This window comes from Cygnus atratus, chromosome 2 (genome assembly GCF_013377495.2).
Source record: "Cygnus atratus isolate AKBS03 ecotype Queensland, Australia chromosome 2, CAtr_DNAZoo_HiC_assembly, whole genome shotgun sequence".
Taxonomy (NCBI): domain Eukaryota; kingdom Metazoa; phylum Chordata; class Aves; order Anseriformes; family Anatidae; genus Cygnus; species Cygnus atratus.
In genome coordinates, this window is record NC_066363.1 from 917,627 (window position 1) to 943,806 (window position 26,180).

The 26,180-nt window shown below is 58.6% G+C and overlaps 1 protein-coding gene across 1 annotated transcript; it reads left to right on the top strand.

Annotated features, from left to right (window-relative positions):
- Positions 1-7,284: 7,284 nt before the first annotated feature.
- ELP6 (elongator acetyltransferase complex subunit 6) lies at positions 7,285-22,926 on the top strand. The gene is made up of 7 exons (XM_035554528.2): positions 7,285-7,397; positions 10,845-10,923; positions 12,162-12,232; positions 18,697-18,824; positions 19,732-19,924; positions 21,281-21,427; positions 21,978-22,926. The coding sequence occupies exons 1-7, from the start codon at positions 7,344-7,346 to the stop codon at positions 22,101-22,103; spliced, it is 798 nt and encodes a 265-aa protein (XP_035410421.2). The 5' UTR covers positions 7,285-7,343; the 3' UTR covers positions 22,104-22,926.
- The last annotated feature ends 3,254 nt before the right edge of the window (positions 22,927-26,180 follow it).

Consider the following 26,180-nt stretch of genomic DNA (forward strand, 5'->3'; position numbering starts at 1 on the left):
TGGCTTCGGTGGCGTTGGCCACGCTGCTGCTGGTGTAAACCAGAAGCGCCGCCGCTATTTCCACCGCCCGTCCCTGGGCTCCCAGGGGGACGCGGCTCCGTGGCTCCCTGCCCGCCCGTGCCTGCCGGAGAGGAGCTCGCTGGCTCCTCGGGAGAGAGAGGAAATTAAGCAATTAATCAACACGCGATTTTCAGCGTGCCGTGCGTTAGGCACGCGGGACGGCGAGCTCCCCAGGGCCGGGCAGCGCTCAGGCTGCGGCTCGTCGCCTTTTGGCTGCTCGTGGCGCTCTCCATCGGCTGCTGGATGGTTAATTCCCAGCCCCGTTTTGGGGATTAATACCCAGGAGCTGGCACGGTGCAGGCAGCTCGGCACGGCCCCTGCAGCCCCGTTTCGGAGCCCTCTCGCCCACCCAGACCCCCCCCGGGTTTCTCGCAGAAACACAACCTCCCTTCCCCTCTCGTGCCCTGGTGCCCATCTCACTCCGGGGTCCGCATCCCTCGCCGTGCCTCAGTTTCCCCTCCAGCCGCCAGCACGTCCCCATCCTGCTGCCTGCCCGGGGCTTGCCGGAGGACGGAGGAGCCCCGCGACTTTCCGTCCCCGCGGGGGAATCTGCCTCCTCCCAACACACGGGCTTCACCCAAAGACCCAGTCGCTTTTAAATGGAGAGGTCACGGACGGCCATTAAATTTAAATGCCTCGTTGGTTTCCTGGGAGGGGGGTGGCCCTTTGTGGCTGGGCGACGGCTGGCACGGGACACGGGTGCCGAGGAGAGGGGGCTGGCACGGGAGCCGCGGTTGTCCTCCTCCCTCCGTCGCCCTCTTTTCTCTGTCGGACACGTACCGGGACCAGCGCGGCGGCCCCGAGACAAGGAGCCTTTCTTCCCGCTGGCTGGCGCGGGCTGCCCGAGACAAAGCGGCCACAATCCCGACGGTGTAAGGGGCACAGAGGTCGGGCTGGTGGGACAGTTCCCAAACCCTCCTCAGCCTCCTGGACCGTCTCTGGGGGCTGCCAAAACCCCATCCAGCCCTAGACGCACACACGGGGGGCTCCTGGTGACCCGAGGGCACTGCGGGGGGACGTGTGTCCCATGGGGGGGGTCGTGGAGCAGCTCAGCTGATGTCCATTTCTTCCTGGGCACTAAGGGGAGCTCGCAGGTGGTGCCCGCAGGGCCAGGACACTCAGGGACCTCGGCGGCCGTGGACAGGGGGATGCCACCAATTATTCCTTTCTCCCAGCCGCACCCTAACAGGGAGCGAACCCAGCATGAAGCTGAAACTGCGCCGGATTTAACGAGAGGAGGAAAGCAAAATCCTCTTAGCTGGGCAAACTGTAAAGTGCTCAGCGCGGGGAGAACAGCTGCGTGTGTGTGTTTGCTGATGCCAGCGAAGCTCCCGGCACCATTTAACCACGGCAGCCCCTCTCCTTCGCTGCTTTCCAGCTGCGGGGCCGGGGGTCCCGCGGGGAGAGGAGCACTGCAGGGTGCGGGCTGCCCCGAGGGGCTGCGAGAGAGGAGGCTGGATCGAGGGCAGAGGCAGGAGGCGAGGAGGAGGCTGAGCATGGCCTGAGCTCGCTCCTGGCCCTCGTGAAGGGATGGGGAAGGAAAGGGAGCCGAAGACAAGTGGGCTGAGAGCCTGGGCGAGGCGGTAGGAAAGGCCTCCCGGAGGCACGTTGGGTGGTGAAAGGCTGTAGGGACGCTGGCAGGGCTTCAGAGGAGCGCCGCAAGCAGCGGAACGAGGAGCGAACCCGAAAGGAAGCGCCCCAGGAACCGGCTTGGCTCCGTCGCAGGCTCCTCGCTGACCTCGGGCTCGGGAAAAAGGTCGACAGAAAGTGGGAACTAGGTCGGATTACTTGGGACAGCTACAGGGGTGGCGCAGGCATGTGGGGGAATCCGAAAGGCCAAATTGAGATGGAAATAGCAGGGGGAGAAGAAAGGGCTGCGCCGGCAGGAAGAGGACCGGCACGGCGTGCTGCTGGAGGAGGAAGGCTGCTGGAAAACGAGGGGCTCAGCATTCAGAGGTGTCACTGGTTTTGTAAAACCAGGTTTAAACACATCAGCTGCAAGCAGGTGCCCTCCACAGTGAATAATGCAGGGTGTTCTCCACCCAGAGAGCGTTAATTGGGGTAAATGAGAATAGTAAGCAGTGCACGTAGCTTGGAGAGGGATTCTTCTGGACTTTATCCTCATTAGAAAACTGGCTGAAGGCACCTGGGACCTGATCCCAGGCCCAGAAAGGAGCCTTTGAGGGGTGGGCTCAGGGTGTGGGGCATGGGGCTAGGCGGTGTGGAGCTGCAGCGAGATGTGGGAAAGGTCTCCAAGGATGTGAACGGTTTCTTGAGAGGCTGGGGTAACCGCTCACGAGGCTGTGGTGGCACGCAGGAAGACACAAAAAAGATGAACCTCAAGTGGTGAACCCCAGCTGGCAGAAGGGACGGCTCAGGGAGGCGTTAGGAAGTATTTTCTGGCCGCAGACAAGCGCAGGTGCCGGTACAAGGCGGGCAGAGGTGGGGAGGAGCGGGTGGGTGACGCCGTGGGGACGAGGCAGGCGCTCCCCCGGGACCCCGCAGCTCGGCTCCATCCCTGCTTCCCGCAGCACCCAGGAGCCCCGGCTCTGAGCGAAGCTCTCCTTTTTGCTAGGTGCGACCAAAAGGCAGCGGGGAAACACGGTCCGTGCTTCAGCGAGCTCGCAATTCAACTGCAAAGAGACGGCAGATGGAGACGATCTGTTGGGCAGAGAGCACAAAGAAACGCAGACAACGCTGGCTGGCAGGGCAGGCACCGGGGCTCGGTGCCCCGTTTGATCCCGTTTTGCTTGCGGCCGTCCCCAGGATCCCGGTGGCTCCCCACGGAGGTGTCTTTGCCATCACGTCCCTGCCGGCTTCGGCACGGCTCCTGGGGACTCCTCGGAGCTGGAAAAGGCCAGGGGAGTTTGCTTCCAATTGTAAAAGTGACCTGGAAATTGAACCAAAACCTTTATTTCCCCTTGCTTTACGAATGCAGTAAATTATTCCCCGCAGCCACAGGCAATCAGCAAACAAGCCGTGGTTAAACGTAGCAAGGGATACCTTGGTTCGGCGTTAGCAGAAAGCATCTAACGCGGGGATAATGAGCTGGGGAGAACTGCCCCGGGGGGGGGGGGGGGGGGCTGCGGGGCCACCCCTGCTGCGGGTTTTTAGGGGCAGGTTGGGCACACACCACCGGGGCAGGTTTGGGCTGAGCTGCTGTCGCCTGGCGGCCGGTGCTGCTCGGTCTGCGTGCCCTCTCCGTGTCCCTCCAGCCCCGTGCTCGGCGCCGCCGCGACGCTTTGGCTCCTTCGTCAGCAGAAACGTCAGGGCTGCCCTGCTGCCAGGCTCCTCGGCTCCGCAGAGCAGCTCCGAGAGCTTTTTTCTGCTCTTCGCTGGGGGCACAGAGGCGATCTTCGGTGGTTTCTCCTACGTCCTTAACAGCTGCTGCAAACACAGAGGGATGTAGATGTATGTGTAGGCAAAGCGTACGGTTTAAAAAGGGATGGAATAAAAATCTTTGCCTTTCCTATTAATTGCGTCTGTTTACCTCACATTTCTTCCGTCCCAGGCCTATCAGCCCCCATAAAAATCTTGCAGGATTACCCAGCGGGGGGCCCAGACCCCCAAACCGTACATGTATCTGGCTTCCTGGCTGCCTGCAGCCAGTGTAAGGAGGAGCAAAGGAGGGCGAGGGACGCGCCGATGCAGCTACACCCGCTTCTTTTGCAGGCGTCTTTTTGGGGCAGCTCTGGGTTCTGTGTGCTCAGGAGTCCCGGCTGTCTCGCAGGCATCTGCATTCACGTTCCTTTTCCTGTCTCCTCCCTGTCCTCGGCTGGCATTTCTCCCCACGGCCTGGCACATCCACGACCCCGGGGAGTCACAGAGCAGTTCTGCAAACACCCCGTGGGACTCGGGGTCATCGGCGGCATTTTCCTGAGCCGAAGGCGATGGGAAGGTTCAAGTGTGGGCGCTACTTTGACAAGAATCAGCCGTTTTGCCCCGGTTTTGCGAAGGAAAAGGGCTGCTGCTGGCAGCAGAGGGGTGAGGATGGGGTTTGCATCAGGGTGGTGCGCTCAGGTATGAGCAGGAGCAGGAGCAGGAGCATCCCCATCCCGATGACAGCACCGCCGCTCACACCCAGCTCAGCCCCCTCTGCTCGCCCTCCCGGGGGGCTCCCCCTTGCCCAGAAACTCTTTTCCAAGCCCGGAAACTCTCGCATCGCTTCAGAGAAGCGCAGCGCCTGGTTCAGCTCATGCATTATTCCCTCCAGCTGCTTTCTGCCATGGCAGGGCCGAGCCCCCCGCACACAAGCTGAGCTAACGGCACGGTCTGCCCGGGCCTTTTCTTGCCCCACCATTGAGCCGGCCCAACAGCTGCTCTCTCGTTAACCTCTCCTGGCCTCGAAGCTCTAACGATCTTTTCTGGCTCAGAGCATTACTAAAGCCTTCAGCATCAGCCCGGCGGCAGGAGACGAGGAAGCCCTCCCGCTCGGGTACGCTCCTTTTGCTGCCGAGCAATTTGATTTGCGCCTTGACCTCCGGAGGGATGGGAACATCCCGGGTAGCTCAGGGTCATCGGAGGAGGAACTCAAATGTCTTCTCCCTAAAAATCGCTTTCCACACGCTCACACCAAGAAGCCCGCTGATTTTAGTTACCCTTCCCTGCCACGCTCTTGGGAATTGCCTCAAACACCACAAGATGAACTGTTTTGATTTGTTTAGGTGGTTTCTTTTGGTGAAGAATTGCTTTTTTTGCCACTCATTTTGGTCTCACATAGCACAGGAGCTTAATGGTAAGCAGCATGGTTACCTATGGATGCCATATGGCGCCTCTACGCCATGCACACAAGGTTTGCTGCATTGTGAATACTGCAAATAAGCACGGAGCAGATGGAAGGGAAGGGGCAACAGTGTTAACAGCAAAATTCTCGCTGCCTTAGCGCGGTAACAAGTCACGAATTGTGAGAAGGAATACATTAAGAAGGACAAGAGGTGTTTTGAGAGACGCAGCTGTACTTTGCATGCGTCTTTGGTCCCCTTCCCACTGCAAAGAGAAAAAGACAGGATTTTACATTTCAGTTACAAGGCGCTGAGGGCTCTGCGGCTCCTGGAGGAGCTGGAAGGGAAGTGCTACGGGGAGAGAAACGTGACGGTGCAGACAAAAGGTGGTCAGAAAACGCCCCGTTTACCAGCATACAAATGCTGCCCTGTAGAGAGCTCCCAGGTAGGAACATCTCCGGGCTCTGCCAAGTCCCTCTGCTGTCCTCTGCGATGCAGATGGGGCTCTGCAGACAAACCCCGAGGGCTGGGAGGACAGGAGCCAGGGGGAGGCCACTCGGAAGGGCAGCGAGGGAGTTAAGGCACGGAGCCCGGCCGGAGCTGGTTACCCACGCCCAGAGACCAGAGCCCGGTTCCCAGCTCTCTGAAAGGGTAGGAAAACAAAAGCAAAGCGATCCGGGCTTTTAAAGCAGCTTTCAGCTAAAGCTCCTACAGAAACGAAGCCATCAAAGGGTAGGAGAGGAAGCCCTTTCACAGCTCAGTAACTGGTTAAAAGGCAGGAAGCACGGGGCTGACACACACGTGGGTTTCTGCAGCAAAGAGAGATGGCAGGGGGGTATCTTGGGGTCCGGGCACCTCACCCAGCCTGTGCCTACACACTCTGAAAAGGGTCGGGGAATGGGGTGGCAAATTCTACAGATAATACACATATAAACATCGAAAATAAAGGCGGAAGAACAGCTGCAATGGCTCAACCAAATCTCCACGCAGCCCGCTGGCTTTTCTGCAGCAGTTCTCCTCAACAGAAGACGGGGAAACCTGAGGCTAAGGCGAGTGCTGTGTGGTCCCCAAACTCTTCTCCCAGACCCAAAAATTTGCAGCTCAGGGACTTCCCGCGCCAGTGGTGGCCCTCAGATCTCTCCTCTATGGATTTGTCCCCTTCTCCTACCAATTTGCCCCTCTAAGGCCACAGAACCCTTCAATATTGACAATTTGTGGTTCTTCGTAGCCCTGCATTAAACGACACACGCGTCTCCTCGCTCTTGCTCGGCGCTTGCCATTTATTAGCATCGCGTGATGCCCCCTAATGCTCGCAGCAGATGAGGCAGTGCCGGGACCATGCAGCTCCTCCAGGTCCCTTGGCAAATTCAGGGCTCTGCATGCCTCCTTCAGCCGGGCAATCCTCGTTTATATTAAAAAAAAAAAAAAAAAAGAAAAGAAAAAAAAGAAAAGATTACAAAAGCAAATAAGGGGCAATAAAATGGGCAAGTGCATTCAGTGCCAAAAAATGCAAATTCGAGCAAAGGGGAAAAAAAATAACTGTACGTGATTTGGACGTTCGTGGCTGCAGGCTGTAAATTAGCTGCTACTACTCAGAGAAGCAGCCGGGAATTATCGGGGCTCTGCTTTGAGAGCCCCAAATTAATGCTCAGCAGCACCCGGACGTGCCGGTGACTTGCTGGGAAGTATTAAGGACATCGGAAAGCCCTCCTGAAGACACCAGCGTGCCATGGCATCTACCTGGGTGAACGGCCAAGGGTGGAGGCTCAAGGTGTAGGGTCTGGGGGGAGGCCAGGCACTGGCGGTGGACCCCAGGGGTGACGTGGATGTTAATGATGTGGATGATGGGGGCCGTGCCCCCTCAGCACGTCCGTAGGACCGAGGTGACCGCAAGGCAGGCCGATGGAGCCCCGGGCCGCCTGGGGCCGAGCACTGCCAGCAGGTGGAGGGATGGGACCGCAGAACCACGGCACCACGGCGGGGTCTGGGTGGGAAGGGACCCCAAAGCCCCCCATGGCCACCCCCCGCCGTGCCCAGGGCCCCCTGCCCCCAGCCCAGGCTGCCCCCAGCCCCATCCAGCCTGGCCTTGGGCACTGCCAGGGATGGGGCACCCGCAGCTCCTGGGGGCAGCCTGCGCCAGGGCCTCACGGGGACGGATTTTTCCCTAATTTTCCCCTGTTTTTTCCCTAATCCCCCTCTTTTCAGCCTAAAGCCGCCCCCACTCCTGTCACGACAGCCCCCGACGCCCCCCCAGCCCAGCGCCGCCTCAGGCTGCCCTTGGGGGCTCCCCCCCGGGGGTGCTCCGCCACCACTCCCGGCCGCCATTTAACGCCGGGGGGCGCCGCCTGAGGGGGGGGGGGGGGGGGGGGGGGGGGCGTCGTCCATCCGCCCCCCCGGTCCCGTCCGTCTGTCCCCCCGGTCCCTTCCGTCCCCTCCACGAACACGGAACCGGGGGAAGGGGAGGGAGAAGAGGGCTCCGCCCGCCGCATGCGCTGCTGCGGTTCACCCCCCGTCCCCCCTCCCCCAGCCACGGACACCGGGAGGCAGCGGCGGCCCCCGGCCATGCTGGCGGAGCTGAACGAGCTGCTGGGCGCCTGCCCGCAGCGCCCGGGCACGGTGAGGGCGGCGGAGGGGGCGGCGGGGCTGTGGCGGCGGGGCGGAGGCGCGGGGAACGCCGGGAGTTGTAGTCCGGGCGGCGGGGAGGGCGGCCGCCATGGCGCGGGCATGGCCTCGCTGCCGCAAGCAGCGCTGTCACCGTCACCACCATCAGTGCCACCGCCGCTGCCACTAATGCCCCCCCAACCCCGCCTGCAGCCCCTGGGGGGCTGCCAGGCTTCTGCCCCGCAGGCTGGGGGCTGCTGGGGGATGTGGTCACAAAACAGCGTTGCCCCAAATGTATTCAAGCCCCTCTGGTGCGCTGTAGGGGTTTAACCTTCTTTAGGCTGCTCTGTTCATTTATTTTGTCCCTGTAGGTTTTTGGTTTTTTTGGGCTAGTTCACAAGTCTTATGAGGAGCGACTGGGGGTGTTTAGTCTGGCGAAGAGGAGGCTCAGGGCAGACCTCATTGCTCTTTACAACTACCTGAAAGGAAGCTGTGGGGAGCTGGGGGTCGGCCTCTTCCCACAGATAACCAGTGATAGGTCCAGAGGGAATGGCCTCAAGTTGCCCCAGGGGAGGTTCAGGTTGGAAATGAGGAGACATTTCTGCTCAGAAAGAGCGGTCAGGCATTGGGACGGGTTGCCCAGGGAGGTGGTGGCATCACCATCCCTGGGGGTGTTCAAAGAAAGGTTGGACGTGGTGTTTGGGGACATGGTTTGGTGGTGACATTGGTGGTAGGGGATGGTTGGACCAGATGATCTTGGAGGTCTCTTCCAACCTTAACGATTCTATGATTCTGTGAAATCATGTGGTGACTAAACACCCTGTGTAAGGGCCGTGAGGTGCTTGGGGTAAAAAGTTAACAAAACGCACGTATGTCACGGAGAACTTGGTGTCCTTCCTGATGGATGCTGGGTCAGGCCATAAAGGCGTGTTCGGGGTGGTAGCTTTGTAAGTCTGAGCCTCCCTGCTCCTTCCCTTTCAGAGCACACGATGCCAGTAGGGTAATGTTGTGCTTGGCCAGAAAATGGCAGCGAGGCAGTGCCATGTTGCTAGACAGACAGATGGACATCAGTGGGACCAAAGCAAAGGCTGCCCGAGCCCCCAGGCCCCACAGGTTGGTGCCTGAGGGCTGAGCATGGAGGCCCCGAACAAGGAGCCTTGGTGGAGGCTGTGGGACGGGCAGGGGTGCTGTCACCCACCAGGCCCTTCTCCCAGGCAGGGGTCTCGATGGATGGAGAAATCAGAGACAAAACTGGGGATAAGGAATGTGGCCAAGCGGTATCGTGGTCTGACGCTGCAGCCCTGCAAAGTGGGGCTTGATGCAAATTGGGAATTCAGAAGAGCAAAACCGACAGGAGGTTTGGCCTCAAGATCCCGAGTTTTGACTTGGCAGCGTAGGCAGAACCTGGCAGAGGCGCCGATCTGAAGGCTCCTCTGTGTGGGGAATTGCCTCAGATTTGTGTCGGCTCTTCCTTTTCCATCAGCCAGGGATGTGGACTTCCCACCACAAGCTTGGATGTCCTACCACACCTGGGCTACAAAGGCTGGCCAGAAATCAGTGTCCTGCTGTGCTTAAAAAGCACTAGCCCTTTGCAAATCTCCTCTTCCCATTCTGTTTTCTGCATCGCCGCGGTTAAGTCTGTGCCATTTTCCAAGTGCTGACTGCAGGGCTGGTAGGTGGAAGAAGCTGCTGCCTGTGTGGGTGTATCTGATATGTCACCACTGAATGCTTGTGACATCCACCGCTGCCCTGCCGATTGATTTTGGCAGTTTCTAACAAGTAGCTGCAGCTTCTGCTTTGTAGCCTGCAGGTGGAAAGAGTGCGAAAGCAGCGTGCGGAGAGACCGGGGCAGACAGATGGAGAAGGTGCTGCAAGAAGGCGGCTTTCCCTTTGAAAGTGCTTCATCCCAAGCCCTTTCTGGCCTTGAGAAGGATGTGCAGGTGGGGGACGAGGGTCAGACCGTGCACCCCCATGAGCTGTGGTGCAGCTGCTGCCTCTGGAGGTGCACGGTTCGGGCATTCCCACCCCTCACAAGCTGGGCACGTACACGTTGGCAATGGAGAGTTTTGGGCACAGTCTAAGCTTCTGCAGTGCGACAGCGAAGTGAGGATCGGCAGGATTAAAGGTCAATAACGGGAAGTTTTGAAGAAGCTAAATAATGTATGCTCTGCATGACAGCATCCCACTGTGCTCTGCGCAGCGTGCGTGGTAGCGAAGCGCAGAGCCTTCCAAGAGCTGTCAGGTGGACTTTGCTTCAGCGGGCACGAGGAGGGACGTGGGGCTGCCTTCAGGCTGACTGCATGCAGGAGGGGAAGCCGAGGGGATGGAGCAGGAGCTCTGGCAGGAGCTGAACCGACGAATACTTGATCTTGTGCTATTTTAACACAGAGACCCCTCTGGGCTTTACCTTGGAGGGTGCATCCCGGTGAGATTCCCACCATGTGGTGCCTCCTGCTATTGTAATGACCACCAAGGCGTACCCCTTTTTTGCATAGAAAAGTGCTTTTTGGCTGGGGCAGAGCAGCCTTTCTGGACCTGAAGTCCTGCCTTGCATCCCGTGCAGACATGTTCAATATTTGCTGTTCCATTAGCACTGCTTTACAACACGTGTTAGGCATCGGGGAGTTACCTGATAGATGGCTTGCAAATTGCCTGTGGGTAGCTTGCTTGTTGCTGAAGGGCTTTGTTGTTTTTTTTATTCTTCTAATAGATTGAAAAAAAAAAATGCATCGGTAAGTTCTTTGCGATTAAAAACAACCCTTCTGTGATTCGTATTGATTAAAGAAAAATCCCGGCTAAGGTTGTAATGGCAACAAACGCCTTGATGAGACTGGTGCTGATAACAAGCACGCGCTGATGAACTGAATTAATTTCCTGCGTGATCAAAACAAGGTTTATACTTTGTGCGGGGAGCTCTGCTCCTGTAGCAGTATTTAGATGGTACGAATGTGGTTTGGGGCTAGCGTGCAGCAGGGGTGGGAGGACTGCCTGGGACGGGCTGGGAGCAGGGAGGGAGCAGCAGCAGTGGGAGCAGAGCTGGTGGCTCTTGTCCCCGTGCCACCTGTGCCACTTTGCGCAGAGGGAGGACGAGCCTCAGTCGGAGGAGAGTTGGGAGGTGGAAATTGCTCACAGCCACCCATGACGGAGGTGTCCAGCACCAGCAGCGTGAAAGCATGCTGTGGAAGCTTCTTGGTGGGCACAGAGCGAGGGGTCCAGCGTAAGGGCTTTCAGGTGGTGGGCAGATCTTCCACCGTGGGCTCAATGTCTGCTGCTGCCTCTCCACAGGTCAGCATCCCTTTGTAAATGGATGGGTGGCTGGAGCGCTGCTTCTGCCCTCTGTAACGCCTGCAGAGCCTCCCCTGGCTGTAGGCCCTTGCAGGCACCTTGTCTACCAAGATGGAGCCGGGAGCACTTCGTACCCTCATGGTGCTCTGTTAAGTTCTTTTGCTTCTTCTTTTCCAGGGTAAATTCACGCTGCTGCGAGACACCAGGACGGACGGCAGCTTTCTGGTGCACCATTTCCTCTCCTTCTACCTCAGAGGTATGCGAGCAGTGGGACGCTGCGAGGCGAGGGCTTGTCTTCGCCTGGTCCTTGGAGCTTCCTTCTCCGAGAAGTGATTCTCCTTGAGCAGAGGCTGGTTTTGCAGAGCACGTGGCATCCTTGGATTAGCGCAAGGCCCTGGCGTCAGGATTTATGGATCCCAGTCCCGGCTTGTTCTTGGGACTTGCTCCATAGCCTTGGGCACTTGGGACTTGCCCTGTAGCCTTAATCTCCCTGCAGCTCGTTTCGTCATTAGTGCAGCGCAGGTTGGAAATCGCAGGGGCACGTGAGAGCGAGGTGATGAATGCAGTTCCTTCGCTACTCAGCCTTTCATAACACAATTAAAAATATCAGGAACAACTGAACAAGTAGATAAGATGGCAGCGAGTAAACAAACAAACAAACAAGCAGAGGGTTTGCCGAGTTGCCTAATTGCTTTTCTGCTAACCTTTCACCTGTGAACAACCTGCCAGCCCCTGCAGAGAGGGCACTGGGTGCCTGGGCTCCTCCAGCTTTCTGCTGGCAAAGCAGCCGGCCCTGCAAATGTGGTCAGACCGAACCTCTCCGACTTGAAACTCAGCTCACAGTGCTGTGCGTGTGGTGGGGCTGAGGGCTTCCTGCCCCCCACAGCTGCCACCTCCTCAGCTACAGCTTCACCCTGTTTTTCAAAATTAATCCACGCTCCCTGGCAGGGAGGAGCAAGCGCACGGATTTGGTTCATACCCAAGCCACAAGGCCGGGTCGTCACGTGCTGGGTTTTCCAAAATCACGTTTTAGCGAGGTGGCTTTGTCAGCGTTGCTGGTTCTGTGTGTATTTCCAGACAAGGTCACTCGTGCTGCGAGAGCCAAAACAGGGACTTTTGGCATGCCGGGGATTTCAGTAGTTCGTGTCATGGTCGGCCATTGGCCTCCTTGCAGCGGGACCAGCAAACAATGCCGGGAGATCCCAGGGCAGAATGGCATGAGACAGAAAAGAGGCCTTTAATTTTTTTTTTTGTCCTCTCTTTCTTGTTCTTTCAATTTCTTTTTAACCTGACTAAAATTTTCCCTAAACCAGAAAACCCACAGAGAGGTGAAAATTGGAAGCCCAGCCACGAGCAAGTGAGGGGCTGCCTAGACCTGCCTCACTTCAAGGCTTTTGCAGACAGATTTGCAGCCTGGCTGCTGTGATTTATGTGCCTTGATAATGGCAGCTTGCAAAATCGAAATAATAACGTGCCTTTTGTCTTCTCCCCCAGCTGGCTGTAAGGTTTGCTTTGTGGCCCTGCTCCAGTCCTTCAGTCACTATAACATCGTAGCACAGAAGCTGGTAAGTCTCCTGGCACAGGTGAATAATTACAGGCCCGGGCAGTTTCTGTTGGGTGGAAAGAAATGAGAATAAAGAATGGAAATCGCACGTGAGCACAAATTCACAGGTCTTGGTGGGGCCGGTCAGGCTTGGTGCTCCTGCAGCGGGGAACGGAGAGCTTTCTCGCTGGGGGAGGGATGTGATACGGGACAAAAGCCAGGCTTAGGATTAGGATCAGGCTTGTCTGATGAGGATGCTCACTGCAGCAGCCCCACCGGGCCCTCCCTGCCTGCTTACTTTAGGCTTAGAAGAGTTTTCTGGCATTCCCCAGACAAGCCCAGACCGGTAGGTATAGTTTCACTGGTGCAGTGTCCATAGGGTCTCTCCGTGCTCCTGCAGTGTCCTCTGGCTACGCGGCACAGGAGGGCTTTGTCCTCTGTCCTGTGGCTGCGTTGTCCTGAATCGTTTTGGGCTGGAACACCTGTAAATTCAGGACGATGCCTGTGTGCTGCTTTTGGCCCCTGGGCCAAGCCATCCCTTAGAGGCATCTGAGGAGCCACAGGCGAGAACGTTCTTAACAATTCCCTTCCCACGGTGAGTCAGGCAGGGACTACGTGTACCATGAAAGGAGAAAGCTAAAACAACCAAGCAGGAGAGGTCATTCCCAGTGCCAGCAAACCACTCTCCCCTCTGGGTTTGAACTGCACCTCTCGGCTTTTTGTGAAGCGCTCTCTCACGGACGTGAAACGCTCCGGCTGTGAAGTCCAGGTGACCTTCCTGAGCTGGAGGATGAGGGCTTGTGTTGAACCTCCCTGCTCTGGTTCTGCTGGGAAACCTTGCAGTGCTTCTGCTGGTAAAGACTCTCAGGTGTTGGAGAACCAGATGTTGTGATGATGGTGTAGTCCTGCTGTAAATGTGGGATGAATTTTGGTACTTGCTAAACAGCTGTATTTTATTTCATATTCAGTTTTTACCTTTTAAAAGGAGATAAATGGTCTGAGAGCTCAGACCTAAGTTAATTAAAAGGGACTGAGCAAACAAAGCATTTCCATGTGAAGCTTTAACTCCCGGCCAGGTGCTGAACGTGCGTTTCCCCTGCAGAGCATTTCCTTGCTGAGCAAACCAGGCTCTGCGAGCGCTGAATAGTTCTGGCCTTTGTGCTGCAGAGAGCGGGAAATCTTGGGGGGAGCTTGCTAAGTGGGATGGGAACCCCCTTACCGTGTCTGCTCTCAAAGCAGAATCACATCCGTTGGTCTGTTTCTTCACGTGGTGCAATGTCCTGGTACGCAGTTTGAGTGCGGGCTTTCAATAGGTGGTGGTGTCACCTCCCTCCTGGGGGAGCCCGAGAAGTGAGAGCACACGGGGATTAGCTGGAGCACGTGTGCAACGCAAACGATTTGCTGTCTGGTGCTTCCAACAAACAGGCACTCTCGGGAGGGGAGGTGATAAGAAGAACGGTGCGGTTTGCTCAGGGGAGTTCGGAGGAGCGATTGCATTCGCCTCCAGCAGCGAGCTGACCCCGTGCCAGTGGTTTCAGGCCCCTGAGTCAGTTTTACGTTATAACCTGGCAGACGTCTGCCTGGTTGGTTGGTGGGAGCTCTTCCTGAGCTCCGAGCAGCCGGAGGATTTACCTCCCGTCGGTTGTTTGTGTCTGGGTTTCCGTGAGGTCTTGCCTTTGCTCGAATCCTTCTTTGCCTAAACAAACATGTCAGGTGGTTTTTGGCAGGGTGGTTCCACTCTTGGACTTGTTTATGATCGGAGACTTGTTTATGATTGGAATTTGCTCCGTTCACAGCCGGCAGCGTGGCTGTGCTGCCCTAGGTGCCTGCAGGAGACCAGCTGAGATGTCATTTACGCCACTGCAGCGAGCCCTGGGCTCAGGCACAGCTCAGAGCCGAGACGTGCCGCCGTTCGGTGTGCCGCATGCTTCTGCGAGCGGCCAGCAGCTCCCTGCCCACCTCCTCGTCCTCAGGGGCAAGCTGAAGGGCAGCTGCCTGGCTCTCTGTGCCGGCCGGGAGAGCTGCAGGCCGTCGGGATGCTCTCCAGGAAAAGGCCACTGGCTGGAAGAATCCGGCTGCTAACGTTATGTTATCCCATGCACAGGTTAAATCTCCTCTGCAGAATCATTGTGTGCTTGTGAAAGGCTCAGTGGAAAGAGCTTCGTAACTCGGTGGTGCTCCTCTTTCTGCTGGGGACGGGGTGGGGGCTGCAGGGGGCTGGGGAGGGACTCTTGGTCAGGGGGTGTAGGGATAGGACACGGGGTGACGGTTTTAAGGTGAAGGAGGGTGGGTTTGGGTTAGATCCAAGGCAGAAATCCTTCCCTCTGCGGGCGGTGAGGCCTGGCGCAGGCTGCTGAAGCCAGGGGGGTAGGATACAGACTTTGCAGTGATATCTTGTGCTCCCCGTAGCACCTGATGTTATTTCCCACTTCCCCACAGTGTTGCCAGGTCTTACCAGCCCAGAACCAGTTCCTTATAACTTGGCCAAGTGCAGTGACTTATTTTCACTTGCAGGAAGAAGCTTCCCTGTTTTTTGTGCCTGTCCTGCCTCCACAGTAATGGCTTCACCTTTTTCTTTTCTTCAAATCCCACTCTTCCTGAGGATCCCCGCTTAATTTTGAGGGACAGATGATGTTAATGGTGTTTGTCGTGGCCTTCCAGGCAGCACGCTCGGCTGTAGGAAGACTAATGGCACCGGGGCAGCTGGCCAGGTCGGCGTCCCACCCTCGTTTGTACAACGTTTGTTTTCTTTTAAAGGGAAAACGTATTTATCGCCGCTTGGCCTCCCTTTTGCCTGCTGCCCCGTCCCGTGCTGTGGCGCTGAGACCCCAGAGCAGAGGACACTGCCTGGTCACCTCTGCTCGCCCCTGCGGGTGCTGCCCCGCAGGAGAGACCTCGCACGATCGCCTGATCACGGAGCGTCGCACTTTGCACCGCGGCTGCTGCTTGAGTTAATGACCGCTGCCTCGCGAGCTCCACTACCAGCTCTCGCCTGCAAATATTTTGCTTTCCGTCATCACCTGGCCAGCAGCGAGCGGCGCTTTCGGCTTTTAGGGACGTCGCTGCTGGCAGGCCGGTGGGACGTGGTGCTGTGGGTGAGGGCAGTTGTGCTCCTTTGTGGAGCTCGCGGCCCCCGTCACGCCGGGCTGCTATTTGAGAGGCATTTCTGGGCTCGATCGATAAAGGACAGATTGCCAGAGATAACGTCTGTGTGCGATAATGGAGCGTGGTGCTGCGAGATAACGAAAGCTTTCAGGGCCGGCAACGCACGCTGTTAGCTGCCGCGCCGCAGCGCACCCTCTACAGCAAGGACGTTTGTAGTGGCAGAGCTGCTGGCGGTCAAGGAGGTGCCGTTGGCCGTTTTGGGCGCTTTTCTCACCAATGTTGAGCTGTCCTGGGGCCTTCCCATGCTGGGAAGGTGCTGCTCAGGCGGGCTGTTAGGCGCCTGCGGTGCGGTGGCGTGAGACCTCGTCCAGCGCTGTGTCTCTGGGACCTGGTTCTCCCACTGGAAAACGAGCCTGGACGTGCTGGGTTCCCCCAGGAACATCGTGGCACTCAGGGGCTCAAATTCCCCTGTTAAAGCCATCCACATGCTGCCCCAACCTGCCTTTCCCTCGGGCTGCCTCCCTGCTCTCGATTCCTGAATTATCGATGTCGAGAGTGAGCTCGGACACTGCTCTCGCAGAGCGTTTAAGTGCCTGAGTCCTGCGGGCTCCAGAAATTCCCTGGGGGATCAGGGCCGTGAGGCCGCCCTGGAGCTCAGCCCTGCTCCGTGGCACGCCAGGTATTTGCCGTCTGCTCCGCATTCCTGCCGCACAAAGGCCCTTCTGTCCTTGGCCAGAAATGTTCCGTGGTGTGGGCTTGCAGTTGCCTAAGAGGCTTGTGCTAGCTCTGCGCCCCTGCCCTGCTCCTCGCAGGGTTTTAGTGAGGAATTATCACCTGCCAAAGCTGGATTCTGGTGTCTGGAGCCCGCATCAGCCTCTGCGGGACTCCGGGCTGGCAGGAGGTGTTGTGGGCAGATGGAAGGGCCCCGCAGCCTGCCCCAGTGCCTCCTGCTTGGGAATTACTGCTCCCGCCTTGCCCAGGGGAAAGGGAGACGAGGGAAGGCAACGTGGGTGAGGCGAGGGGGTGCGTGATGCCGGCCACAACGCTTAGGGGGTCGATGCTGTTCATCGAGAGGGTGCCGGAAAACAAAAGGGGTAAGTCCAAAAGTGCTGGCTGGCTCCTCGTGGATCTGCACCCCCTGTCTGCATATCCGCGGCCAGGGTCTGCGTGGCCTGCAGGGCTCCTTTCCTCCCACCAGCCTGCGTGGGAGACTGGAAAAACGAAGGGCAAACTTGAGGCCGAGTTAGGAACTCGCTGGGCACAGGTCTGGTGCCCTTCACCCCCGAGCAGCCTGCGCTAGCCAAGGCTGCGTGCTGTGGCACCCCTGGCCGTGACTGAGGACGTTGCCTCCGAGCCGCCCATTTCCTAATTGCTGCAGAGAGCATTTCCTGGCACCGGCCCCGCTGAAGGGATCTCTCCCCCTAGGATTTCGCCAGGGAGGGAAGGCGGTGTAAATCTGTCTTCCCTATCATCAGCGCTGAGCATGTGGCAACTGATAAGCCTTGATAAGCCTCGCAGGAGCTCGGGGTTAATCTTCCTGCAAAGGACCTCGTCCTTATCTGCTCAGACCTTCTCTCTGGGGGTCCTTTTGCTCACAAAGCAGCCCCTTGTTAGGGATATCTCATCGATCAGATGCTTGGGATTGCTTTCCAATCTATTAAAAAAAAAAAAAGGAAGGAGGAAGGTGAAATGTTGGCACTTGTGTTTGAGGTCAGAGTGACAGCAGGTGAGCTGTGGAAGCAGAAATCCGGAGGCAGAAGTGGATGCATCACTTAGCCGCGTCTCCCCCTTGTGCAAAGGGAGAGCTCTCGGGGTGTCTGAGCACTGGGAAGCGCCTGGAAAACCTCCAAGGCCTCTTCGGAAGGAGGTGCTGGGGCCGTGCCAAGCACAGTGCTCGAGCTCCTGGGAGAAGAGCTGCTCCAAGCCTTCAGCTCCAGCATCGCCAACACTGTGCCCGAGTGTCCTGCAGCTCCCAGCAGGGCTGCTTAGGAAAAAAGCAAAAAAAAAAAAAAAAATTTCTGTGATGCTTAAAAAGTGGGAAGGCGGCGGGGCTGCTGGTGTGCGCCTCTCCCAGCGTTCAGGCAGAAGCCAGGCTTGAGGTGAGGGCCAGTGCTGCTCAGCCACGCTCCGCGCAGGGGTACAAACTCTCACAGCCACCAGCAGGGATGTCTTTCCCCAGGGAAAACACGGGAACCGCTTTCTCAGCATCCTTGCTTCTGGTTCCTGGCCTCTGGCTCACCGGTTCTGCCTCTCGAGCAACGCTGCGTGGAGCAAAACCTCCCTGAACTCCCCACAAGCCGTCCGTGTCACCGCCTCGTCCGGCTACCTGCGGCGCTGCACAACGGCCCGGCTCCAGGGTGCCGAGGCGCTGCGAGTCCCGGTGCCAACGCTCCCCGGCTCCATTTTAATTTCTGACAGTCCCGTTGCGAAACGTGTGGGGAGCAACCTGCGCCGAAAGCCACCTCCTCCTGCTGGGGAAGGGACGGTTTGACCAGGTGAGAAGAGGACACCCAGCACGCGTGGCATATTGTGTGACCATGCCAGTAACGAGCAGTAAATTTTCTCCCAAAACGTGGGCTGATGCAAGCTGGGGGGCTGCAGAATTGCCAGAAGTCGCCCTTGATGACAAAGGAGGACGAGCTTGTTGATGAACCACGCCTCTGGTTGGGATCCTCTGCGTGTATGTGCTGCAGCTGTGCCAGGGCTTTCCCCGCTGGTGGTGGGGGCTGATGTGCCCCGTCTCGAGGCTGGCATCGTGAAGGAGGCTGAGAGCAGGAACCTGGGCTGGAGTTTGTGTCGTGGCCCCTCTTCCTCCTCCGAAGGGCTGAGGCTGCTTCCCCGGCCACCCTGCTGTCTCCCAGGCATCGGGCTGCCCAGCCCACGGCCTTCTCCAGATCCGTGCCTCGCTCAGGTGCGTGGGTTGTGCTGAGGAGCTGCCAGCACCAGGGCGTCGTTATTGCCACAGCGATGACTGGAAAGCAGCGAAAACCCTCGGCTTCACCAGCCAAGGAGGTGAAGCAATCGCCGCCCGCTAACACCCCGTGCCTGTCTTCTTCTCCCTGACTCTGGATAAGAATTTTCTCCCATGCTGGGCAGCAACGATGCTGCTGTCTTCCCAGGAGCAATTCCAGGTCGTTTGAGCGCCCCAAATCACAGTAATTTCTTTTTTCCTCCTGGCAAAGTAAAGGAAAGTGACCGTGTCCACCGAGTTGTGCAGCAGAACCGCCTGTTTCAGCCACCGTGCAGGAGTCACCGAGGCAGTGGCTTCATTTCGCTGAGATGAGATTTGATAAAAATAGGCTTGGTGATCCGCTTGGTTCTGTTTGGACCCTTCCTCCGGAGCTGTGTGCTCCACAACGTGATGTTTTCCTCTCCTTCCAGGGAGTCAGTCTGACAGCTGCCAGAGAGCGGGGACAGCTCGTCTTCTTGGAAGGCCTCAAGTCCTGCCTCGACCTCTTGTTTGGGGAGGAGGAGCCGTCAGGAGAGCCCAGTCCTCTTCAGTTTATAAGGTAAGCCCGACCAGCTGGACAGGGCAGAGGTGGTTCTGGGGCAGAGTGTTTCCCCTCTGGCTCCTGTGTCGTGTCTCCTGCTGATGCAGAGAGCAGCAGCAAAGCCCCGGCCTGAGACCAGGCTCCCCTTGGGCTTCCCTCCGGGGCCCAGGGGCTCAGTAGCTGTGCCCGATGCTCAGACACCTACGTGGAGGGAAATGCCAGCGCCACACACGCTGCTGTGCTTTCCCTGCTGCTCCGAGAGGGATTCTGTCCCACTTCTCCAGCATTTCGGGGCAACTTCTGCTCCCATCTTCGCTGCCAGGCGTGTTATAGCTCTAGAGAAAATTTATTTCAGCTCTCAAACTGGCTTTTGTCAAATAACGCCGTCCCAGCAATTAGAGAGCAGTGCTGCTTTAGCCGTGTTGGCTTTCATTTTTGTTCCCACTTCACTTTTCCCCGTCCCTGATGGTTTGATAAAAGCGTTATCAGACCCCGCGCGGCGGAGAGAAATCACTCCCACCTGTGCTGGAGGAGCAGCAGGACGCACACGAAGCAACCAAACCAAGCTTCGTGCCCCGTCAGGCTGAGTAACCGGCTGCTGGGGGCCGCAGGGCATGCGGAGAGCTCCCGTGGGTCGGTGTGTGTGGCAGCAGGACCCACCGAGGGCTGTTAAATTGGGAGATGAGACGCGGCTGGAGGAGAGACGAGGGCAGGCAGCGAGACCTCGCAACCAACCAACCTGTGCCCTTTGGGTCTGGGTGTACGGGCTGGTAGGGAAGCGTTGGACCCGGTGACTGTCACAGCAGTGGGGACAGCACGGGTGGCACGGGCTGGCGATCCTCTTTTTGGGTCAGCGAGGCTCGCGGTTGTGAGGAGAGGGACGCGAGGCTGGGCAGAACCCCTTCGAGGTCTCTTTCTCTTCCAGCGGGAGCACCTCCAACCTCAAAGCCTTGTTTGACTTCGTCCGGACCTCCCTGACTCCCGCCGACAGCGCCTCGTGGAAGGGCCCGGTGCTGCTGGTGGACGACCTCAGCGTCCTGCTCAGCCTGGGCGCCGCGCCGGTGGCTGTGCTCGACTTCATCCACTACTGCAGGGTCGTGGTGTGCTCTCAGCTCCAGGTACCGCTCCCTCTGCACGCGTGTGCCAACGTCTGAGAGCCTCTGGAGCAAAGCCTGGCCTTGTCTCCTTTATCTTCCTCTGCACCGTAGGGTTTTGGAAGGCTTTGTTTTTCCGGAAAGTTCAAATCATTATTCCAAGGGGAATAATTCGTGGGGGGGTTGGTCAGAGCCTGGGGTACCTCTGCAAGGTTCTTTGCAGCCGGTTTCCCTGGAGGTGCTGTGGGAAGGGCTCTCTTCGCCCCTGATGTGTGAACAGAGCTTTGAGGTGGAAATTACCATTTTTAAGAGCTCTCCAGGGCTTGCTGCTCACACACGTTTGTGCGCACGTGGGAAGGAAGCAGGTTGGGAAGGTGACGAGGGGCTGATGAGTCTTGCAGGGGAGAGAGATGAAGGTCCAGCTCCTCCTGTAGTTGGAGGGACGTGGGTCTCTGCTTCCAGCAGCCTTCAGTGTTGCTGTGTGTGGCACCAGCTGCTCGACGGGCGTGCGACAAGGTGGCAATTCCACGAAGATCTCCCCAGCGGTGTGCTCGCTCCTGACGGCATCGCAGCCAAAACTCGTTACGGCCACATCCGTCCTTCGCTATTTACACCGCGGCGTCCTCTGCCCCGGCCACTTCTCTCTTTGCTTGAGTGAGAAATAAAGTAGACGGCATCAAGTTTTGTTACGCTGCACCTCAAATCGTGCCGGGGTGTTTGCCCTGCAAGTGCTGACAGGGGATGTTCAGCTCGCTGGGAATATTTACCTCCAAAGCAGCTCAAAAAGAAAAAAAAGATAAATCATGCTAACATGCTTCTATTTCTGTCCAAGATGTTCCGAAGCTTTAAAGAACATTTTAATTGATTGTGGATTTGATGTTATTTTAAGCCCTTGGCAATCTGCATGGGCTGAGGCAGAGCCTCTCGGGACGTGTTTTTAATGGAGCTGGTGTTGCTCGGGGGACCTCTGCTTTTTCCAGGAGCTGCGGAGGTTCGAGCATCGCGGCTCTGGCTGCGTCCGCGTGGCCGTGTCTTTATTTAGCTGCTGTGAGTTCATCCGCTGCCATTTGCACGGCCCGACAGACGGGTTTAACTAGACAGCTGTCTGGGAACAAAGGCCTGATGTATTTTGGGCCGCGGATGAGATCAGATTAGACACACGTCCATGCATATACGGCGTACAGAGAGCAAGGTGTTTCAGAGAGGTGTCTGTGCCTCATGTTTATTTTCCCAGTGGACTTCAGAAGCAGGTGCCGTGCCAGCAGATGTCCAAGCAGCTTAGCTAGCAGGGCATTTCTGCAGGCTCCTCTCGCTCCCTCCCCTTCCTTACCCGCAGCGGATGAGCGAGGGGCTCAGCGCTGCCTGGCGCTCTCGTTCCAGGGGAACATCGTGGTGCTGGTTCACAGCAGCGAGGATGCGGAAGACGAGGAAAACGACCTGGTCGGGAACTCCTTGGGTCATCACAGCGACCTGATCCTGTGGGTAGAGGGGCTGGCGACCGGCTTCTGCAAAGACGTTCACGGGGAGGTAATGCACGCCGGAATGTCACGCACGACTCTGCCTGGGGACGTGAGCTGTGCTCCGGCTGCCCCACGGGACACTGCCGCTCGTACAGCACAGGACTAGCATGGTCTGCAGCACGGCTGAGGACTAGCACGCCGCCTGGCTGTGGTCTCCAGGGCTTGCTGGAGCACCCAGACCCTTATGGCTGCAGTGGGGATGTCTCAGTGACGTCCTGCCGCCTGGAGACTGCCCATTCCTGGAAGATGGAAGGGGTTTACCCAGCACCAGGCCCTGCACCAAGGTGATCCGAAGGAATGATAGCTAATTCCTGGGAAGCTTCCTCAAATTATCGTGTCCACGGATCTCGGCCTGGCCTGGAGTGGTCTCTGCGGGCTGGGAGGGCAGCTGGGTCGCTGGGGGCTGCCCCCAGGGGTGACAGACTGGCCCCAGGCACCATGTGATGGCTTTTGTGACAGTGACCACCTTCCCTGGTGGCGCTGGGGGGGCAGGGGGGCGAGGATGCTGTAAGGGGGGCAGCCCAAGGGATGATACTCCTCTTCCTTTCCCTTTGCAGATTAAAATAATTAAGAGACTGTCGCTGGAGTCAACGGAGCAGGATCTCGTCCAGGTCTACCAGTACAAGATCCAGGAGAGGAACGTCACCTTCTTCGCTAGAGGGCTGTCCGCTGCCGTGCTGTGATGCAGCGACGCCACGAGAGCACCGGGGCGCGGGGCCGGGGCAGCACCTGTACATCGGAGGTGCCACCGAACCACCCTGCTGGCCTCACCCCTGCCTTCCAGGTGCAAAACTCCCTCGGAGAGAAGCTTAAACGGCTCTTGCGCTACAAGCAAACGTGGCCATCAGCTCGCCAAGAGCTTATTGCATCCCTTCGTCCTCCCACCCTGTTCCCAACCTACGAGGCCAAGAGGAAGAGCGAAAACGTCCGAGGATGTCCCTCAGAGCGTGTAAATACAGGCAGGAGGATGCCCCGGGGGCCGGGCGGGCCTCGCCTTTTCCGTTTGCGGCGTGGCGGTGCCAGGCAGTGCCGCAGCACCGCGGGGAGCCATCACCCCACCCCGGCCCTTACCGAGGTGACGCAGAGTGGGCGCAGGCAGGGCTGGCCCGGGAGCGTGTCGCAACCCTTACCTTTCTCCCAGCGCGGGCGGAGATTTGCTCAACGCCCCGTTCACGCGGCGTTTAACAGCGGCGGCGCTATTTATACAGCCGGTGTAAGACCCAGAGGCTGCCTGGGGCGGTTGCTCCCTTGCTTTTTTTTTTTTTTTTTTTTTATTTTCCCTCTTTTCACATAAAACCACTGTGCCCGGATGCGTTCCGTGTGTGATTTCCCAGGCTCTGCCTTGGCTTTGGGTGACGGGTGCTTGTACGTGAGCCTGTGTCTGTTGCTGAGCCCGGATCCTAGCCCCTAACCCTAATCCTAGCCCCTACCCCTTAACCCCTACCCCACTACCTGCCTGCATCTGAAACACAGCCTAGCATTAAAATATCGAACATACACTGAAAATTCGCTAGCGCCTGCCTGTATTTAAAATGCTTCTGGGGGCTCCTCATCGCTCGTTTTAATTAAAACGAGGATACGGGCGCCCGGCAACCGCCACCGGTACCCAGTACTTTGGCAGGAGCTCCACTGGGAGGGTGCTGATGGGCGCACAGAGGCGCTGGGCTGCGGGGCGAGCCTTGCGGGGACAGCGGCCCCGGGGCCTCGGGCTCGGGCTCGGGCTCGGGCCCCGGCCCCGGCCCCGGCCCCGGCCCCGGCCCCGGCCCCGGCCCCGGCCCCGGCCCCGGCCCCGGCCCCGGCCCCGGCCCCGGCCCCGGCCCCTCCACGTGCTCCGCCAGCCCCCGGCCACTTCCGCGTCCTGACGTAAGAGCCGCTGGCCCCGCCCACAAAGGGGCGTGTCCATGCGGACGAGGGCGGGGCTAGAGGGGGAGGGGGCGTGGCCGGGTTGCCTGGGGTATGTGGTCAGGCAACGGGGGGGCGTGGTCCGGCAGATGGAGGCGCGGTTTAGTGGCAGGGGGCGTGGTCTGGCGGCAGGGGGTGTGGTCTAACGGGCGGGGGCGTGGTCGCGGTGACGCTGGCGGGGAGCGGGGGGGCGGGGCCGGCCCTGCGCGCTCGCGCCCGGCGGCGGCGGCGGCGGGCGGGGAGGGCCGGGAGCGCGCGCGGGGCCGGCGGGCTGCGAGCGGCGTGAGGTAAATCCCGCACCGCGCGGGGGAGGGAGGGGGGGGCGGGATAAACGCTTAAAAACGGAACTAAAACGGGCAAAATTAAGGAAAAAATTAACGAAGGATCGGCCGAGCCGCGTCGGGGGGGGGGGTGGGGGGAGCAGCGGCGGCGCCGTGAGGTGAGGAGGGGCCGCGCGGGGGTGGGGGGGGGCGCCGAGGCCGGGCCGCTGACGGGACCCCCCCCGGGCCCACCCCGGAGCCCCCTCCCCGAATTCCTGCTGGGGAGGAGGCCGCCGGGGGGGGGGGGAGCGGGGGGCGGCGCCGGGCCGGGGCCTGTCCGCGCTGTGCTGCGCTTCCGGGGGGTCGGGGGGGTCGGGCCGGGGGGCTGGGGGCGGCCCAGGGGGTGCGGGCGGGGCGAGGGGAGGGGGCGAGGGAGTAAAGGCGTGGTGGGGAGTGCTGCTGGGGGGCTGTGGTGGGCAGGGGACAAAGGAGGGGACGGGACGGCGGCTGGGGACAGGGAGGTGGTCGGGCAGGCAGGTAGGTGGGTAGGTGGTCAGTTGGGCAGGCGGGTAGGTGGTCAATCGGACAGGTAGGTGGTCAATCGGACAGGTAGGTGGTCAATCAGGCAGGTAGGTAGACAAGGAGGTAGGTAAGTAGGCAATCAGGCAGGTAGGTAGGCGGGTGGGTGGTCAATCGGACAGGTAGGTAGACAAGGAGGTAGGTAAGTAGGCAATCAGGCAGGCAGGCAGGCAGGTAGGTGGTCAGTCGGGCAGGCAGGTAGGTGGTCAATCGGACAGGTAGGTGGTCAATCAGGCAGGTAGGTAGACAAGGAGGTAGGTAAGTAGGCAATCAGGCAGGTAGGTAGGCGGGTGGGTGGTCAATCGGACAGGTAGGTAGACAAGGAGGTAGGTAAGTAGGCAATCAGGCAGGCAGGCAGGCAGGTAGGTGGTCAGTCGGGCAGGCAGGTAGGTGGTCAATCGGACAGGTAGGTGGTCAATCAGGCAGGTAGGTAGACAAGGAGGTAGGTAAGTAGGCAATCAGGCAGGTAGGTAGGCGGGTGGGTGGTCAATCGGACAGGTAGGTAGACAAGGAGGTAGGTAAGTAGGCAATCAGGCAGGCAGGCAGGTAGGTGGTCAGTCGGGCAGGCAGGTAGGTGGTCAATCGGACAGGTAGGTGGTCAATCAGGCAGGTAGGTAGACAAGGAGGTAGGTAAGTAGGCAGTCAGGCAGGCAGGTAGGTGGGTGGTCAATCGGACAGGTAGGTGGTCAATCGGACAGGTAGGTGGTCAATCGGACAGGTAGGTGGTCAGTCGGACAGGTAGGTAGACAAGGAGGTAGGTAAGTAGGCAATCAGGCAGGCAGGCAGGTAGGTGGTCAGTCGGACAGGTAGGTGGTCAGTCGGACAGGTAGGTGGTCAATCGGACAGGTAGGTGGTCAATCGGACAGGTAGGTAGACAAGGAGGTAGGTAAGTAGGCAATCAGGCAGGCAGGTAGGTGGGTGGTCAATCGGACAGGTAGGTGGTCAGTCGGGCAGGTAGGTAGTCAATCGGGCGGGTAGGTGGTCAGTCGGGAGGGCAGGTAGTCGATCAGGCAGGCGGGTAGTCAGGCAGGTAGGTAAGTAGTCAATCGGGTAGGTAGTCGGTCAGTCGGGTAGGTGGGTGGTCAGGCAGGCAGGTGGTCGGTAGGTGGTCAACCGTGCGGGTGGGTAGGTAGGTAGTCGGGTAGGTAGGTAGTCAATCGGGCAGGTAGGTGGTCGGTAGGTAGTCAGCCGGGCAGGGAGGTGGTCAACTGGGCAGGGAGGTAGGTAGGTAGTCATGTAGGTAGGTAGGTAGGTGGTCAGTCGGGCAGTCGCTGGCTGCCTTGGAGCTGCCCCACTGCTGTGGTTCCCCAGGGGCTTTGCTTTGCGGCACGGCGTGGTGCCGCGAGGATCTCGTGCCCCGGCTCGTGGCCCCAGCCTCTGAAGTTTGGTTAAAGTTTAGGAATCGATTTCCTGGCGTTGAGAGCAGGTGAGCACGGGTTAGGCGAGCGAGGATAACACGCAGGCAGAGGAGCTGCTTGGGTCCCGAGTGCTCTGCTCGTGGTTTTGTGTCTGGGGGATTCCCGAGGGCAGAGCTGCTGCCTGGATGCCAACACGATCCTGACCGCGGTGTCCGCTTATTTGTTAGAATTGTTACAAGAAAAAGCGCTTCCTGTTCCGACAGAGGCAAAGATGAGGCATGGTCTCCTTCGTGGTGAAACCTGTAGCTGTTATGACAGCACGGCGGCGTGATAAATTTAGGATTACATGACCGGTTGTGTAATGCAGAAAGGCGATTAGCTGACTTGAATTCACAAGGAAGGAGAACACCCTGGGATTTTCACTGAACGCGCTGCCTGCGGAGAGCCGTGCTGGTAGCTCCGAATCCTCCCGCCGAAACAATTCCGCTCAGTATTTTCAGCTACAGTGCTGAACTTGACACAATGCTGGTTATTTTTCCAAACGTGATTTAAATGTACCGACGCCACAAAAGAGCGGAGAAGAATCTATTTTATTTTTTTTCCCCCTGAGGTGCGTTAAAATAGGTTTCTAAGTGTCCCGATCTCAGCGATGAATGAAATT